Genomic DNA, 14,761 nt, shown 5'->3' with positions numbered 1-14,761 from the left:
GACGAAACAGCACCAAATTCACATGCTGAACTTCAATCTAATTGTTAAAGCCCACTCCACTGCATTTCAGCACCACATATAGTTCAACATTTTAGGGAAGAGGGAGAGTTAGATGAGAAGATCGATGCCACTCATATCTGTACGCTGAATATGAAACTACTGCCAGTTAGCTTAGCACAAAACTGGAAACAGGGGAAACAGCTAGCTTGGCTCCGTTCTCTGTTACAGCATTCACCTGCTAGCTCTACTAAAGCCCACCAATCAACACTTGATATCTTTTGTTTAATTTGTACAAAACTGTAAGTGTTATAAGTGTACAAATGTCATTTTACAGTGGAGCTTATGTATTGGAAATGGTTGGGCACATAACCCCCCGTAAACCTGCAAATTGTTGTTTGTGTGTGGATTGAAAAAACAAGATAGTCATGTTAATCAGTGAGCCTCAGCAGTGCTGGTAGGTTGATGTTGTAACAACCCTGTAGGACGGAGTCAGTATTTGTGCTAAGCTAAGCTAACCGGCAGCTCGAATCCGCTTCATATTTGCATTCATAAATGGCCGCGGTACGAACGTTCTCATCTAACGCAGCAGTTTCCAAAGACATGCAACGTTAGCGCGCTGAGCCGCTCCGAGCTCAGCGAGCTGCGGCCAACCATGAAGTAAAGGGATGGTTTAACTTTTGACGGCAAATTGTGGCCAGAGAATACCCACAGCCAATCAGTAAGCAGTGTGACACGTTGACCGAAGTTACAAAGAATTTCCTCCTGCCTTGAACACATGAACATTAAATCATCCCTTTACTTTAAAGTGCAATTATTGCGACTCTCCACCTGAAAGCAAATAACTGTATTTCCAAAAATGTGTTACATTAAAGCTCCAAGACGGTGCTTTTGGACCATTCAATTTTAACTTTGTATTATTATTCGCAGTTTCAGCGCACAGAGATGCTGGGGTTGGTCGGAGGTGATGCTTTGATCCATTAGGCCGCTCCTCTTGCTAAGTGCCGTGAAAGTGGTGGCGTGTGGTTGTGCGGTGGAGTGGCCGCTGGTGGTGCTGCACTGAAGCTCTTTGGCCTAATTCAGCCCGAAACATCTCTCCATCCCTTCCTGTCTTTCCTTCTTTCGTCATTCCTTTTTTCCCCAATAAGTTTTCTCCTTCTTCCATCCACCCATCTCTCTCTCTCTCTCTCTCTCTCTCTCTCTCTCTCTCTCTCTGTCTCTCTCTTTCTCTCTCTTTTCTCATGCCTCCTCTCTCGCCCTTCACTCTCCCTCGGTGTCCAGAAGAAAAGGGGTGGTGCATTCCAAAAGCCTGGAGACCGTTCCCCTCTTTCAGCCAGTGGCCCACAGAGTGACAGAGGCATTAGAATAAGAATAGCTGTCCATTCACCCCGGTGCCCCAGTGACGAGCTGGAGGGAGCGAGGGAGGAGAGGAGGGAAGGGGGGATCCTGCACGCTGCATTCCCATTGGCCGGCGGTGTTCCCTCTGTTTTCACATCGCTGCCGTCAGTTGCGCTTTCAAGTTTGTTTTACACATTCTGGCGCACATACACGCCACACATGTGCATGCACGCGTAAATATACACATTTGGTGTTTCAGGGCCTGCACACATGCACACTGGGATACGGGAATCTACACACACACACACACACACACACACACACACACACATTGGACTACGGAGACAGAGTGAGCGACTCTGACCACGCAGTGCAGAGGAGAGTGAGGTGACCTGTGTCTGTGTGAGTACGAAGCTAGAATCAGTGATTGCTGCTCATGAATATCACACTTTTACTGCATGCTTTTCTTACTGTTTTACTCGTTTCTTTGACATCAGCTGAAACTCTCTCTATATTCTTGTGTTTTTGGTGGATTAGTCCTTTGTGGAAGATTTGTGATCAAAAAGTGACCTTGTGCTGTCACCACCTCTGTAGGTAGCCTTTGACTAAACTTTAAGCTATTGTAACTATGTAGCAGTTAAAATGTGACAATGGTGTTGTTGTTAGACAGCACAGCAAGTGATTGTTCAATTACTTGGGACAGTAAATGGCTTGTGGCATATGCGTTCATTTAAAAAAACGAAGTAAGTTATTGTTTTAAATTATTATTGAAGCTTTTGATGATTATTAATTCTGATCTTTATGTCTCTGAACGGCTTTTAGGAGTATAACATAGGATTGTAATATTCTGGTTCCAAGTCTCTAGAGCTCTTCAGTGGCAAAGAGGCTTCGCAGTTCTTTGCAGATCTCTCCACTCAGACAGAGACTGGAGCCTGTACAGCAGGGCTGTAGTAGTGGGTTTACCACCCTGCCTTATCTCAATCACTCTGTTACGAGCCCTCGAGGGCTGTGATGGATGGAGAGATGGACCCATTACCCTCTACCTCAAAAAACAATCTCCATACACATAAGCGGTACAAGCGTACTAAAGCATAATCAAATATAATTGTTAGTTCTTTTATTTAAAGATCTGTCACTCATTTTATAGATGGGTCCAATTATGTGTTTTGAATTTGGATTAAGACTATTCCTTAATAATACGTTTGACCGTAACAGCTTCTGAGTCAGTTCCCTTCCTTTATCTTTTTCGTTTTAGTCTTGAAACAGCACCTTCTTTTCTTCTCTCCTGTACTCTTGCATCCTCTCTCCTTTGCTCTCTACAAATATAAAATGCCTCTGTTTTGAAAATCTCACTTCTGAAAATCTAATCTTAAATTGCATTTTGTTATTTACAGCAGTTGTAGATTAACAAGGTAGTGTAATGTATTGGGAATACAAGCAATGGATTTTACATTCATCAAGCTACAATTAACCAGCAACAAGCAAGATAAACAAGCAGCCCTGCTCCCAGGTCTCACTTTGATTGGACAATGGGAATGTAATGGTAGAAATGTAGGAACAATTACATCTACAGAAATAAGTGTTTTGTATTATATGTCTCAGGGAAGATTGTGTTTTGCATGATTGTGAAAACCACATGTGCATGAACGGCTTGATTGATTAATTGCAAGAACCACAAGCAACAAATTGAGTTTGAAAAGTGATGATGAAGCAACAACACTGGACAACAAATCTGTGCTGAAATCAGCAGGAGGAGAGCTAGTGGATGTTAGCTGTTAGCTGTTAGCAGTCGGTGGGCAGCACAGTCCTGCTGGGCTTAGAAACGAAGCTGACCGCTCATGTGGACCTGAGGGTCCATTGAGTTGTGATGAGTTCAAGCTCTATTAGGTAAAAATGAGTATTAGGCAAAGGTAAATTATGATGTTATTACTGTACGATGTGTTCAAATCTTAATTTTCTAAAACTTTTGGCAAGAAACTTGAATGATACAGTTTAATTTTTTATTACAGAGGGAGACGCCTGTTGAACTTTTAGTTTTTAACGCTCTGGCATCAGATTGGTGCTCGGTATCAGCCAATATGTAAGTTCAGTTACCTCAATCAGTTTAAGGAAAAAATGGTATCAGGACATCTCTTGATGGGATACAAGCTTTTTCAGGCTGTTATATATGAAGAACACAAATGCCTTATTGTTATGGATGCAGTCAACGACTTAATGCACATGTTAATCCGATGAAGTGAGTGTTGAGACGCCGTGGGGTCCCTCCTCCGCGCCTCTGCCTTTGACAGCGTCGACCTCTTATTGCCACGCTGGGTGTGAACACTGCTTTCCAACAGAGACCTGCTTTAGGAACCAAACCTGGATTAGTGAGTAAGGTCAAGCTATTTGAGAAAATTCTTTAAGATTGAAGACATTTGATTTGTCACACAACAAAGCACTCGAACGGCAGTCAGTCAGTCCTTTCATTAGGCCTGTCCTCTTGCCTTCCTGTAACCACTCGTGTTTGTCTCAGAGGTCAGATCGGCTTAGCGAGTGACACGAACAATGTGTGTTCTCACCTGTCATCGTGTGTGCCGACACACACACACACACACATAGCGGTCCGTCCTATTCATTGAGCAGATGTCTGTGTTTGCGGAGCCTGAGTATACAAGAGAATTTTTCCTCTCCATTGTCGAAACATAATCAAGTTCCCTTCTACCTCGGAGAAAAACCTTGAGCTACAGCAGCGTTTTTGTAGCTATTATGCTCAAAGCTGCTTTGTGTAGCGCTGGAGCACCAGGCACTCTGGAGGCATAATGCTATTAAAACTATTTACTGTAAACAAACAAGACCATTGCTAAGACTTGTATCACATCTGACGCTGGCAGAGAGTGAATAGCACTTAAAGTTAATGAAGAAAAAACAACTTCCAGTTTGTGATCATTTAGCGGGCGGAAACGAACGCACAAACAAAACCTCTGCTGTGAGGCTGCCAACTGTGATGGCCTGAGGCGTAAACAAGGGTGTTTTACCAAATGAAGCTTCTTAAGATGTTTTATTGATTTCCTCATTTGATTTGTGTCTGTTTGTTACAGCCAGAGAGACATCCTGGTGTCCATGCGTCCAGCAATCATGATGCCCTTCATGGCCGTGCACCTGAGCCTCCTCATGCTGGGTGAGTAGAAGATCAGTTTTGTCTTTGTCCATTCAGGGGGGCTCACATCTCATTCAGGCCGAGGCCACCTGAAAAAAGAGGCTTTGGTTTATTTTTGATGGTTAGTTTTGAATCCACCAACTCAACCTACACTAGTTGAGTAACCAATATGTGGTAGCCTACTCCGTCGCTACTGTTGTGGCTGTAAAACGGTGGATACATTGTTTTACTTCACCGTCAGCATTTGATCAATTCGGTCTGACAACGTTCGGCAGGTGTAGAAGAGTTGCACAATGGAATTTCTTTTCCCCCATTTAAGTTAGCGTATGATTAACCCGAAGTTAATCATAAGCACATACGTTAACCAAAAGTCTCTGGTGCTCAAAAGTAGCTGTGAGATGGAAAATGTCATCCCACGTTACTGTGTGAATGTATGTTTGTACATTAATAATGCATATGTGATTACCTTAATGGCACCACAATATTTCAGTTACATGTGATTTTCATGTGTAATCTCTCCAAATATTATTGTTAAACCCCCCCCCCCCCCCAAAAAAAAAAAAGTCCCGCTCAACGTTGGCATGAGCGTAATCAGCAGAGTAACAGTGACACATGAATATGATTACACGTTGTGCTGGAAACAGCTTAACTAAGGCTTTGCTACATTTATGTGTATTATTATCTTTCCATTTATCACAAAGAGCTCACGAAGAAATAACTGTTTATTACTTGTATTTGCATTTTTTTGTATTGTTGCAAATCAACGTTGGATTATGAATAATGGAAAACAGGTAGGTAGAGATGAAAAAGAGGCGGACAGCAATTGGTCAGAGAAAATCTCCTCACTCACATGCGAGTCATTGACTTATTTGTGTCTATACAGATTGCTCATACGAACCACTTCAGTCTGCTCCCTGAACACTTCCCAATCAGCAGATGGATTTGATTGTTGCTTTGCTTTTGAAATCATGTTGGTCATCTGGTTAGTCCACACAAAACAAACCCCACCAGAGTCCACTTGGAAGAAGTGGGTCTCGGTTCGGTTGTTGAGTCCTCACCTGATTGCATGAACCTCACCAAAAAGGGCAAACGCACAGTTCTTATAGCAATAAGAAACCAAGCTGACAAGTGATTACACATTTGTATATTGCACAGTTGTGGACATATAGTAAAGACAGACAAGCCTGAGCTTGTATGACATTTGTCTAAGCTTGGCAGTGCAACAGCTACTGTAAAATAGTGTGAAAAGTTATTCAAAGCCCATGTCGTGTGCCAGCCAGTTCCTCCTCAGCAGGGCAGCGTGTAACATGTGCTAATTGTTACTGAAGGTGTTCTGATCATTCAGCACACGCATGTCCTCTCCCTCTGAGCCTTCAATCCCTTCACATGTGTTGTTGTTTGTTTTTACTTTGGTAGCCTCCAAACAGCCAAAAGGAAATCCTCCCTGCACATTGTTATTAGGTCCAATCCATCATTATTTCATGCACGCTAATCACAGGATTGAGCTGTGACACGCAGATGTTTGTGCTGGCTTGTGTTTACTTTAGGGAACAGGAAGTGAAGGTTTTTATTTGAGAGTTAAACTCTCCTTCGCTGAGTTGATATCACCTTTCAGTTCAGTAAAAAAGGACTGGGTGGCAGAACCCTATATGATAATGATCATAATTTTGTCATACTTGATTCGCCACCATATAGAGAAGAATACCAGTGCATTGCTTGTTAAATGACATTTCAGCGATGTGACTGCTTTAATGCAGGACCTTAAGGATGCTCTCTGTAAACACACCTCCTGTGAGCTTTTGTATTTGTTATACAAACATAAAAAACAAAGCAAAAGGCCTTTAATGGTATATTTATACCATGTGTGTCTGCAGTGACCACTGCTGTACACACTTCATTCAAACTCAAAAACCAGCGGCTATGTACGCAGAGTGAGTCGATCTAACCACGAGAGGTCCTTGAACATAACTGGGCACCAAAAATATAATCCAGTTTGCTGCAGCAGAATGCGTGATGAGCCGTGGACAGACGCTGAGGTGCACACTCACTCACAGACTCGCTCACGGACGCACGCAAACATGTGACCGATCGCATAATTGTCCTGGCGGAGATAATAAGAGATTGTGAGATTTGTACTTTGGGACTGTCCCAATGTCATCAGTAAATGTGGCCTAATTATCCACGGAGGCATCACCTCCACGCCTACTTCGCAGTGTGGACAGCTCCATCCAACTCACGATGGTGAAGCTCCCGTAGGTCATGCAAACCCAGGTATTTTGGGTCAGCTTGGAGGATTTGGAAACTCTGCTAGAATCTGGGGTATTTGTGGAATGTGTAGTAAATGATGGGCTACTGACAGCAGCGCTGGATTTGAGGCAGAATGGGCCCCTGCAGGGTTCATTTGTGACTGTGGGCCACACACACACACGGCGCACTGTTAAATGTGCTTTAACTTGTCCCCTGATAACCTATGTTTCTGTGTTTGGGTTTTTCAGAAGACTTAACAGTGATTCTATTAAAGTGCACTTGCCTTTCCCAACTGGCCTCCTCACAGGTATCTGGGTCAGTCTGTGTTACTTATTAACTGGAAGAAGACAGCACTCGTATATGTGAGGTGGAGCAAACTGCCAACTGAGACTGATGTTGGCTTTGGCCCTTCTATACCTGTTAATGAATGAATGGATGAATAAAAGATTGAATGAACAATGTTAAGCTACCATGAATGAAATGCAACACATTGAAGTCTTCCTGACGACATTTAACATGAAACAGACATCCGTTAGTTAAGCTTTGTTGATGTTAGCTTGACTGATGGATCAAGAGGAAACACTGAAACCATCATTCCTGTAGCACAGTGTTGAGTATGACTTTGTTGTTGTTTTGATGAAATTAGTGCTGTGGAAATGTACAAAGTTCACCATGTGAGCTGTTGAAGTTAGAGCTACAGGTAATTCCACCCACATCAGTGTTTCTTTATTAGTGAGCAGCCTTTATTTGTTGCCTTAGTTCATGCTGGCCACAACCCCCAGCTTTTATTTTAGACTGCCATCATTATTTGACTAGCAATTAATTTAGAGAATGATGTTCACTTCAAACCGGGGCTGCTCTGATCAACTCAAAGGGCAAATTGGCAAAAGGATTGAGAGGCTTTTGCAGCCGCTGAACCTTTCAATGAATGAATTGAGTTGAAAGTATTAACGACTTACACTTACATCTGCTCCTCTTCATTAATTATTGATAAAAGATAAGCTGTTTTAGTGCCTAATGGTCAAGATGTTGGATTAACCACTCGGTTAGAAATAGCGATGAACAATTGGAAGCATGGCTTTACAGAAAAAGAAGACAATGTCATCTGCAAACCATTGAATTTTATCTAAATGACATTTGACCCCTCAGAAGTGCAGTGCAGAGACACCATTTGTCAACAAAGATGGAGACCAAACAAAAGACAACTGAATGTGAAAACGGTCAACATCATACTTTGATGACATCCCCGCCTCCTCCTGTATAGATTTATGATGGGGAATGATTGTTGTACCGTGTGTGCCTTTGAGGGCCTATTGATTGGCCTTCAGTTGAAAGAGAGTGTGTGCACAGGTCCTGTACAGCTACACACTCTTTGCGTATACACGTGCAGAACCCGAAGTGTGCGTTTGCGTCTACAACGCTGACACCTGGAATGTTTTCTCTAATGAATAACATTTTCCTGTCCGTCCCTGCATTCTTTCCATAGTGCTGTATACAGAAGGGAGATGCCCCAGGGTGTATTTACCTCTTCCACTTTGTGTATCTGCTCTGTTCGCATGCGTAGGTACGTTACGTCGCCACGCGCTCCACTCTAATCACACACTGGTGAACCAGCTGGTGTCAAACAACATCTGCACAACTGGCTTTACCTCAAGTCACACTCATGCATATCTCAGCCTTGCTTTGTTTTTTGACGTTTCGGTAACCTCGCGAACAAGAACACAGTAAGTCTTCTTGTGTTGGTTTGTTTAAAAGATTCCCACCAGGTTTCACCCGTTTACCAGACTGAGCTTTATTCTCAGTGTAGAGGAGCACCTCTAAATTAAGGCTGACTGGTAGCTTTCCAGTACTGGGGACTGCTGGAGATGCGCCCATTGATCCGCGGCCCATCAAATCTGGCCTTTATCCACCTGATCGGATGACCGGTGTACGTTTTATGTCGGCACACAGCATCGCACACAGTAATGTCACAGCCACACACACACACACACACACACACGCACACAACTTGTCGTCTTTGTGGAAGTTCTTTTGCGTGAGTGGAGACAACATTAAGTTTGCAATTTGTCACAACTTCAAGTCCACAATAAGCCGTGGAGGAACAACCTTAGCAACATTTGGAACAATGAACTTCATCAGACTCTCATTATGTTGTTCTTCATTCCCATCATGCTGCTGAGTAGTCTCAGTGACCGGCTCGTCTGCTGACAGCAGCTAATGTTAACGGAGGTTGCATCAAATTGATTGTGATGTGTTCCAACTCTGCTCAGTAAAAATGAGTATTTCTTAATCTTATGAAATGTAGTTTATGGCGAGACACCTGAATAAATACAGTTGTTTGCAACATAAATAGATATTAGAGAGGGAATTAAATCAAAGCAAATATTTAAATAAAAATACAATCATGTATTTCTTAATCATTTTGATTTATGCGACTATATTTGACAATAACAACGTAAACGGATACCATTTAGAATTGTTGGTGGTTTACACTGAAATTATATTTTGGGGGGCGGTGGTGAAAATATCAACAAAAATTGGAATCGGCAGGTCAGACTTTGCTGCTGTTACAATGTGCTCCCACTCCCTGAAGAAAACTGTTGGTTCCGCTAGCCGTTGGTTGTAACTAGGAATGTACGATACAGACTTTTTTCAGCCGATGCAATAACCCTTCGGAGGAGTGCTTTAACCTCTCAGTCAGTAGGCATCTAGGACTCATGTCTTAAAAGCAGCATTAGTCCTCCCTCACACACTCAGAGGCTTCCTCCACACACGTGTTTTCGAGGACATTGTGCCATGGTGAGTCCACAGCTACTGTTTTTATCCCTCGTGTGGACGCTGCACACACGCCTCTGTCCACGCGCCTCTGTCCACGCGCCTCTGTCCACGCTCGGCCTCTGCCCTCCTTTTTGATGTGCGAGTGTAGACCAGACGTACCCTCTTCACACTCTTTTTCTGAGCTTTCGTGTTCTCTTCCAAAGAGCCCCGTCATTACACTCGTTTGAACTTCAGACTTCTTTTGAATGCTCTCACTCTGGCTTTACCCCGGTACCTCAGCCATTTTAGTTGGAACCAGAGTTCTTTGCCTGCATCTCACTGCAAGAAAGACACATTACTTCCAATTATCCTGAAGTAGTTTGTTCCTCTTGCTGACTTTTCTTATCTCGGAAATAACACAAGATTGCAAGAAATCAAAGCAGCGGCCATGCCAGCCTGGAAGTGCCTCGCTGAATTTCACTTTTGAGAGTCATCTAACAGATCATTTTATAGATCCATCTCTTTATTTAGAGCATGTAACAAATATAAAGAAAACAGAAACAACAATGATTAAATAAACTGAAAACTAACTAAATAAACAGATTTTATTATTATGTTTGAAAAGAAGTAGGCGGACGTAAACACTTAACATTCACCCCAGCGTTTAACTGTCAGCTGGTCACCTCATCTTCTCCCCTCTGATGCTACATGTGCCTTAACGTTGTGCTGTATTGTCATTTCTGCAATAAAATCGGTTGGTGTTTAAGTTTAAAACTACCCCACAAACACACTCTATCACATCTATACAACCCATGAATGGACGTATTGTGTAAATGCATCAACAAATACGGTCACAAACAAAATCCTGAAAACAATGAGTGATCAGCCTGTTACTGCACGCTCCACCAAAGTAGTACAATGCTCACATGCTAAGACACATTCTGTCGTTCCCCATGCTAGTCGGGACAAGTGGAAACCAAGTAAAGGACACGTTTCCAGCACCGCGGTCACGCCTCAGATGTCAGAAGCATCTTTGGGGAATGAAGGCCCTTTCCCATGCACGAGTGTGCCTAGATGGCGGCGCTGCCATCTTATTATCAACACAAACACCATTCTGTTTCTGCACAGTCCGACAGATTGGAGAAAGCCACTAGACAGAGAACTTTTTTATGAATGGCGTTTCTTCTAATAGCAACGTTCCACACACGTGTGGTCTAACACAAGTCACAGTCAGTAATTAAAAGTGCAGGTAAATTATGACTTCTGAGGGGTACGTGCCCAGACAGAGAGACGGGAGAGGATTTCATAACACATCTGGATGTTGCTTCTATCACTCTCTCTGAAACGGTAACTCTAGTGGGATAAACTGTGATACGGAGACTGGGTAGCTCAAAAGCTGAGAGAAATGGAAATGCAACAAATGGGCTTTTTTTCATTTAAATACATGTGGTGTTTTCTTTTAACCTGGCAGTTTTGAAGTCTTGAAGAAAATGCTGTCGTCAAAAATAGCATTTGGTTCTGTTCGTTATTATTCGGTCTATATATTTTGAGATAAAATAGAAAAAAAGTCATTTTACAAGATAAAAACGTCAGATAAGCAATGATGCAACTTAAAACAGTCTAAAAGTTACAACAAAGAGCAAATGAGCTACATATGAGAAAAAGTAGAATAGTAAAAATTATATCCGATAATTAAAATTATCAATAAAATAAAAGTTAAGAGAGTGCCTTTGTATATAAATGGGTTTTAAGAAGTTTTAAGAAAGTGAACATTCAGGCCACAAACCCTGTGACAGCACACTTGTGAAATGTAAGATTCAAGAGGGATTGAAAGAGGATAAAAGAGCTCGCTGGTCTCCTCAGGGAGGTTGTGCTTTGTTAATACTCCATCATTAAAAAGTATATCGGAGACCCACAATTTTGCATGTATCCAGTAACTTGCATATTTAGTATTCTTAACAAGAAGAAAAAATGTTTCTTTACAGATCAGCTGCTGTTCTAAGGCGCTGAGTGAGGTACATAATTAAAATACTGACCTCGGTCATTCAACCGAGCTGGTAACTCATGCAACTACCCCAGCAGCCCACTGGATTCTGGTCACTAGCAGCCACCCACGCAAAACTGCGGCAACGGAAGCCGCCGTCTGAATGGTGACAAAGAAGTGTGATTATGGACTCTGTGACGAGGATACAGCCATTAGTCTTAATTTGGTCCCTTACACTGTGCACCATACTTTTTCACCTTCCTGATCTGCAAAGACGGAGGGGGGGGGGGGGGGGGGGTACAATCCAAAGCCAGATGAAGTACAAACACTGTTGTTTTTTTGCTCAAGGCCGTAAGATTTCCATGTATTTCACTGTGCCCCATCTAGGCAGGTTATTAGTCCAGTGAGTGAAGCCATTGTGTAATGTCATAGCTGTCAGGTGAAACCCAGTTACCGCTCCCAGTCACTTTCTGTGGCTGTGTTTTCTTGAAGGGGTTGTTTGAGTAGAGGGGTGGGACCACTCAGTGTGATTTTCAGTTTTCAGAAAAAAACCCACATCTGGACAGTTTTTGTGCTTCTCCGAAAAATGACTTAGGAAATGCATTCTTTAATTTACCGTAATATGATTTTCTTTACTGCCGTTCTCTTTCATGCAAAGCCGTGCGTCCGTCCATTACATGCTTGAGTTTCAGTATGGCAGCACTGCCTTGTGTTCTATGTTTGGTTAGGGTGTGTTTGATCTTTATCTACAGTCCACAGGATCGTCTTCCAACCCATTTATGTGCAACGCCGCATGTGCACACCTGCCTGTGCAGCATGTGTGAATAAGCGTCTCGTGTGTACTGTAACCTGTCTTTACGTCTGCTGTAGAGTATGTCCACTCAGTGGAGTGACGTTACAGGCCGATTGCGAGGTGTGTTTTCTGCTTTATCGGGAGTATTGCTAACGGTGTCAGCCAGGCATTGTTAATGCCTCACAGGAATTCAGAAAATCTGCCTCAGTTAAATCTGTTACTTGAACTGGAGCCAAGACATTTATACACACATGGACATTGTGTGTGTGTGTGTGTGTGTGTGTGTGTGTGTGTGTGTGTGTGTGTGTGTGTGTGTACCGAAGGACCGGAGGAACTCTTTTTCGGCGTTCATGACAAAAAGTTTTCATTAAATAATTTACAGTAGTTATTGTATTAGTATAAAAAGAAAACGTGTTTACAGTGCATGCAGAAGTGTTTGGCTTTAAGCACAGTGTTATATAATCATGAAGTAAATCTATTTCATTTCAAATTTTCTCCTGATAATCCAAAGATTAGATTTCAATGAGGAAACAATTACAGCAGCAATGTTTTTTTCCTAACACTACAAATATTACAATCATAGATTGGTACAGTGGTTAAGAGCTCTCTGTCTGCGCCGTCTGTTAAATGCAGATATGACACTTTTTTTAATGCAGAGGATGCTTATGATTCCAGCTCGAGCCACCCGTGCCTTTCCAATCATGCCTCAACTTGCTGCTGCTCTGTTGTTTTCTGTAAATCAACAGGATGAAAGACCCTCAGAGATCTCTCTCGACATCTCTCACCCCACGTCACAGTTCTGCTGCCGGTTATGAAGCTGCAAGTTTTATCAGACGGGCACAGAAGTCTTAGTGTCACAAGTTGTGTGAAGCTTTGTGAATTCATATTTCTTTCAATACGGTTTCTTGTTCACTCGACAGGCTCTGGTGGTTGGTCTGTAAGCTCAGGGACAGTGTGTGTCAATACACAGTTCAATACACGTAAATATCCGGACTGAACTGGCTCCACCATGTCTTTTAAACGACTGCTGGACATTGTTCTGAAATTGGTGCGTCCACAAAGTATTCCTGTCCACATCATTTTATCTCTTGTCTCTCTCGCTCTGCCAACCCCCCCCCCCCCCCCCCCCCCCCCCCTTACTCTTGTAGTCTCTGTCTCTCGCATATATCCCCGATGACGCCTGCTATTCAGACTCGGTGATGCAGAGAGAGTGTTTACACGGGTGAGGGAGAGAGTTGGAGGGAACACGGCCAGATCATTATAGAGAGTTACTGTTTTTGTGCTCCTTCTTGGCCCATTAAGGTAATTACTTTCCGGGATGTCAGGCAGTGTCTAAAAATGTTCAGGGACAATAATCACCTTACTTTTTGTAATCCACTGTGCTTCTGTGTAGCCTGACATGTTGTGGTGTTGATTGGACTTTCTGCTGCAGAAACTGAGGGAACAGTTAGAGGCGTACTTTCTTTCCTTTCTACTTCCTCTTGTTTCTGCTACGTCGTGTAAAATCACCACAAATGCCATAGATTCGTATTTTCCTTAATGAAATATTGTTTTCATTTTTTTTCTCTCGAAAATACAGATTAGAGACTTGTTTAAAAGTCTATCTCTCATCATTATAATCCTGCCATCCCGGAGGAGCCAAAACAATGTTGTGCAACCCTTGGTCCAGACTACTTACGATTGGAGTTGGGAACATCTACAAGGTCTTCATCTTATCTTAATCTTCAAGACAACCCGGAGCAAAGCCTCCCAATTTAAAGCATGCCAAGGGTGAAGGACTTTAAAAAGGCCTCCTTATTAGCCATGACAGCATAACTTTTCTACGACAGTGGACAAAACATGTAACGGCGACAATACAAATGAGTTCAAACAGTTTTTTGGCATTTCTCTGCTACCTTTTCTTGCTTATAGGCTGACTTATTCTGTACGCCGATACGATACATCTGCAATAAACTAATGGATAAAGTATTTGACTGGCGGATTTATCATTCTAGGGAACGTTTTACTTTTTTATCAGCTCTTGTTACATAGTGGCAAGTGCTGGGAAACACTCTTAGATGAAGTAGTAGTGGAGATGCTGTGGTTTCCTGGAATTTAATCTCTTTCACAGCTTTTAAGTGTTGCCAAAGGCAGAACAGTGCCTTTAATACGGAGCCCTTTGAAGAGAAGTTCTAAATGCTTGATGGTCAGAGTGAGGGAGGGGAAGATGTTTCAATAATCAGATTAGATACATTTTCTATCATTTATTTAATGAATGGTGGTTATAGTAATCCCCTGGTATCTGAGGACCAAAGTAATCTTTGTGACTTTCAGACAGGATACAAGCAGACTGACAGGTGACTGTCTATCTAACGATATATATGGCTCAATGGATTTAAAGCAGAAGTATGATGATGTCAAGTTGCAAATATGTTTCAAATTAAATTTCTTATGGAGCCCTGCATAGCCCTGTTACTTTGGTGCGTAGAAGTCTCAAATATCCTTCCTTATTATTTATTTCTATTATGCT

General features: G+C 42.4%; 1 protein-coding gene across 3 annotated transcripts in view; it reads left to right on the top strand.

The window, feature by feature from the left end:
• The window catches only part of lamb2l (laminin, beta 2-like), a 49,737-nt gene that overhangs the window by 7,294 nt on the left and 27,682 nt on the right, over positions 1 to 14,761 (top strand). For all 3 annotated transcript variants that reach the window (XM_068732859.1, XM_068732860.1, XM_068732858.1), the window contains exon 2: positions 4,413 to 4,492. In XM_068732859.1, the coding sequence (XP_068588960.1) occupies positions 4,435 to 4,492 (58 nt within the window). In that variant the 5' untranslated portion in view covers positions 4,413 to 4,434. The remainder of the gene's footprint in view (positions 1 to 4,412; positions 4,493 to 14,761) is intronic.

The sequence above is a fragment of the Cebidichthys violaceus genome, unplaced genomic scaffold (genome assembly GCF_023349555.1).
Source record: "Cebidichthys violaceus isolate CVI_PGR_0920_01 unplaced genomic scaffold, fCebVio1.0.p SCAF_6, whole genome shotgun sequence".
NCBI lineage: Eukaryota > Metazoa > Chordata > Actinopteri > Perciformes > Stichaeidae > Cebidichthys > Cebidichthys violaceus.
The sequence above is the reverse complement of the archived record's forward strand: the minus strand, read 5'-3'. Positions and strand labels throughout refer to the sequence as shown.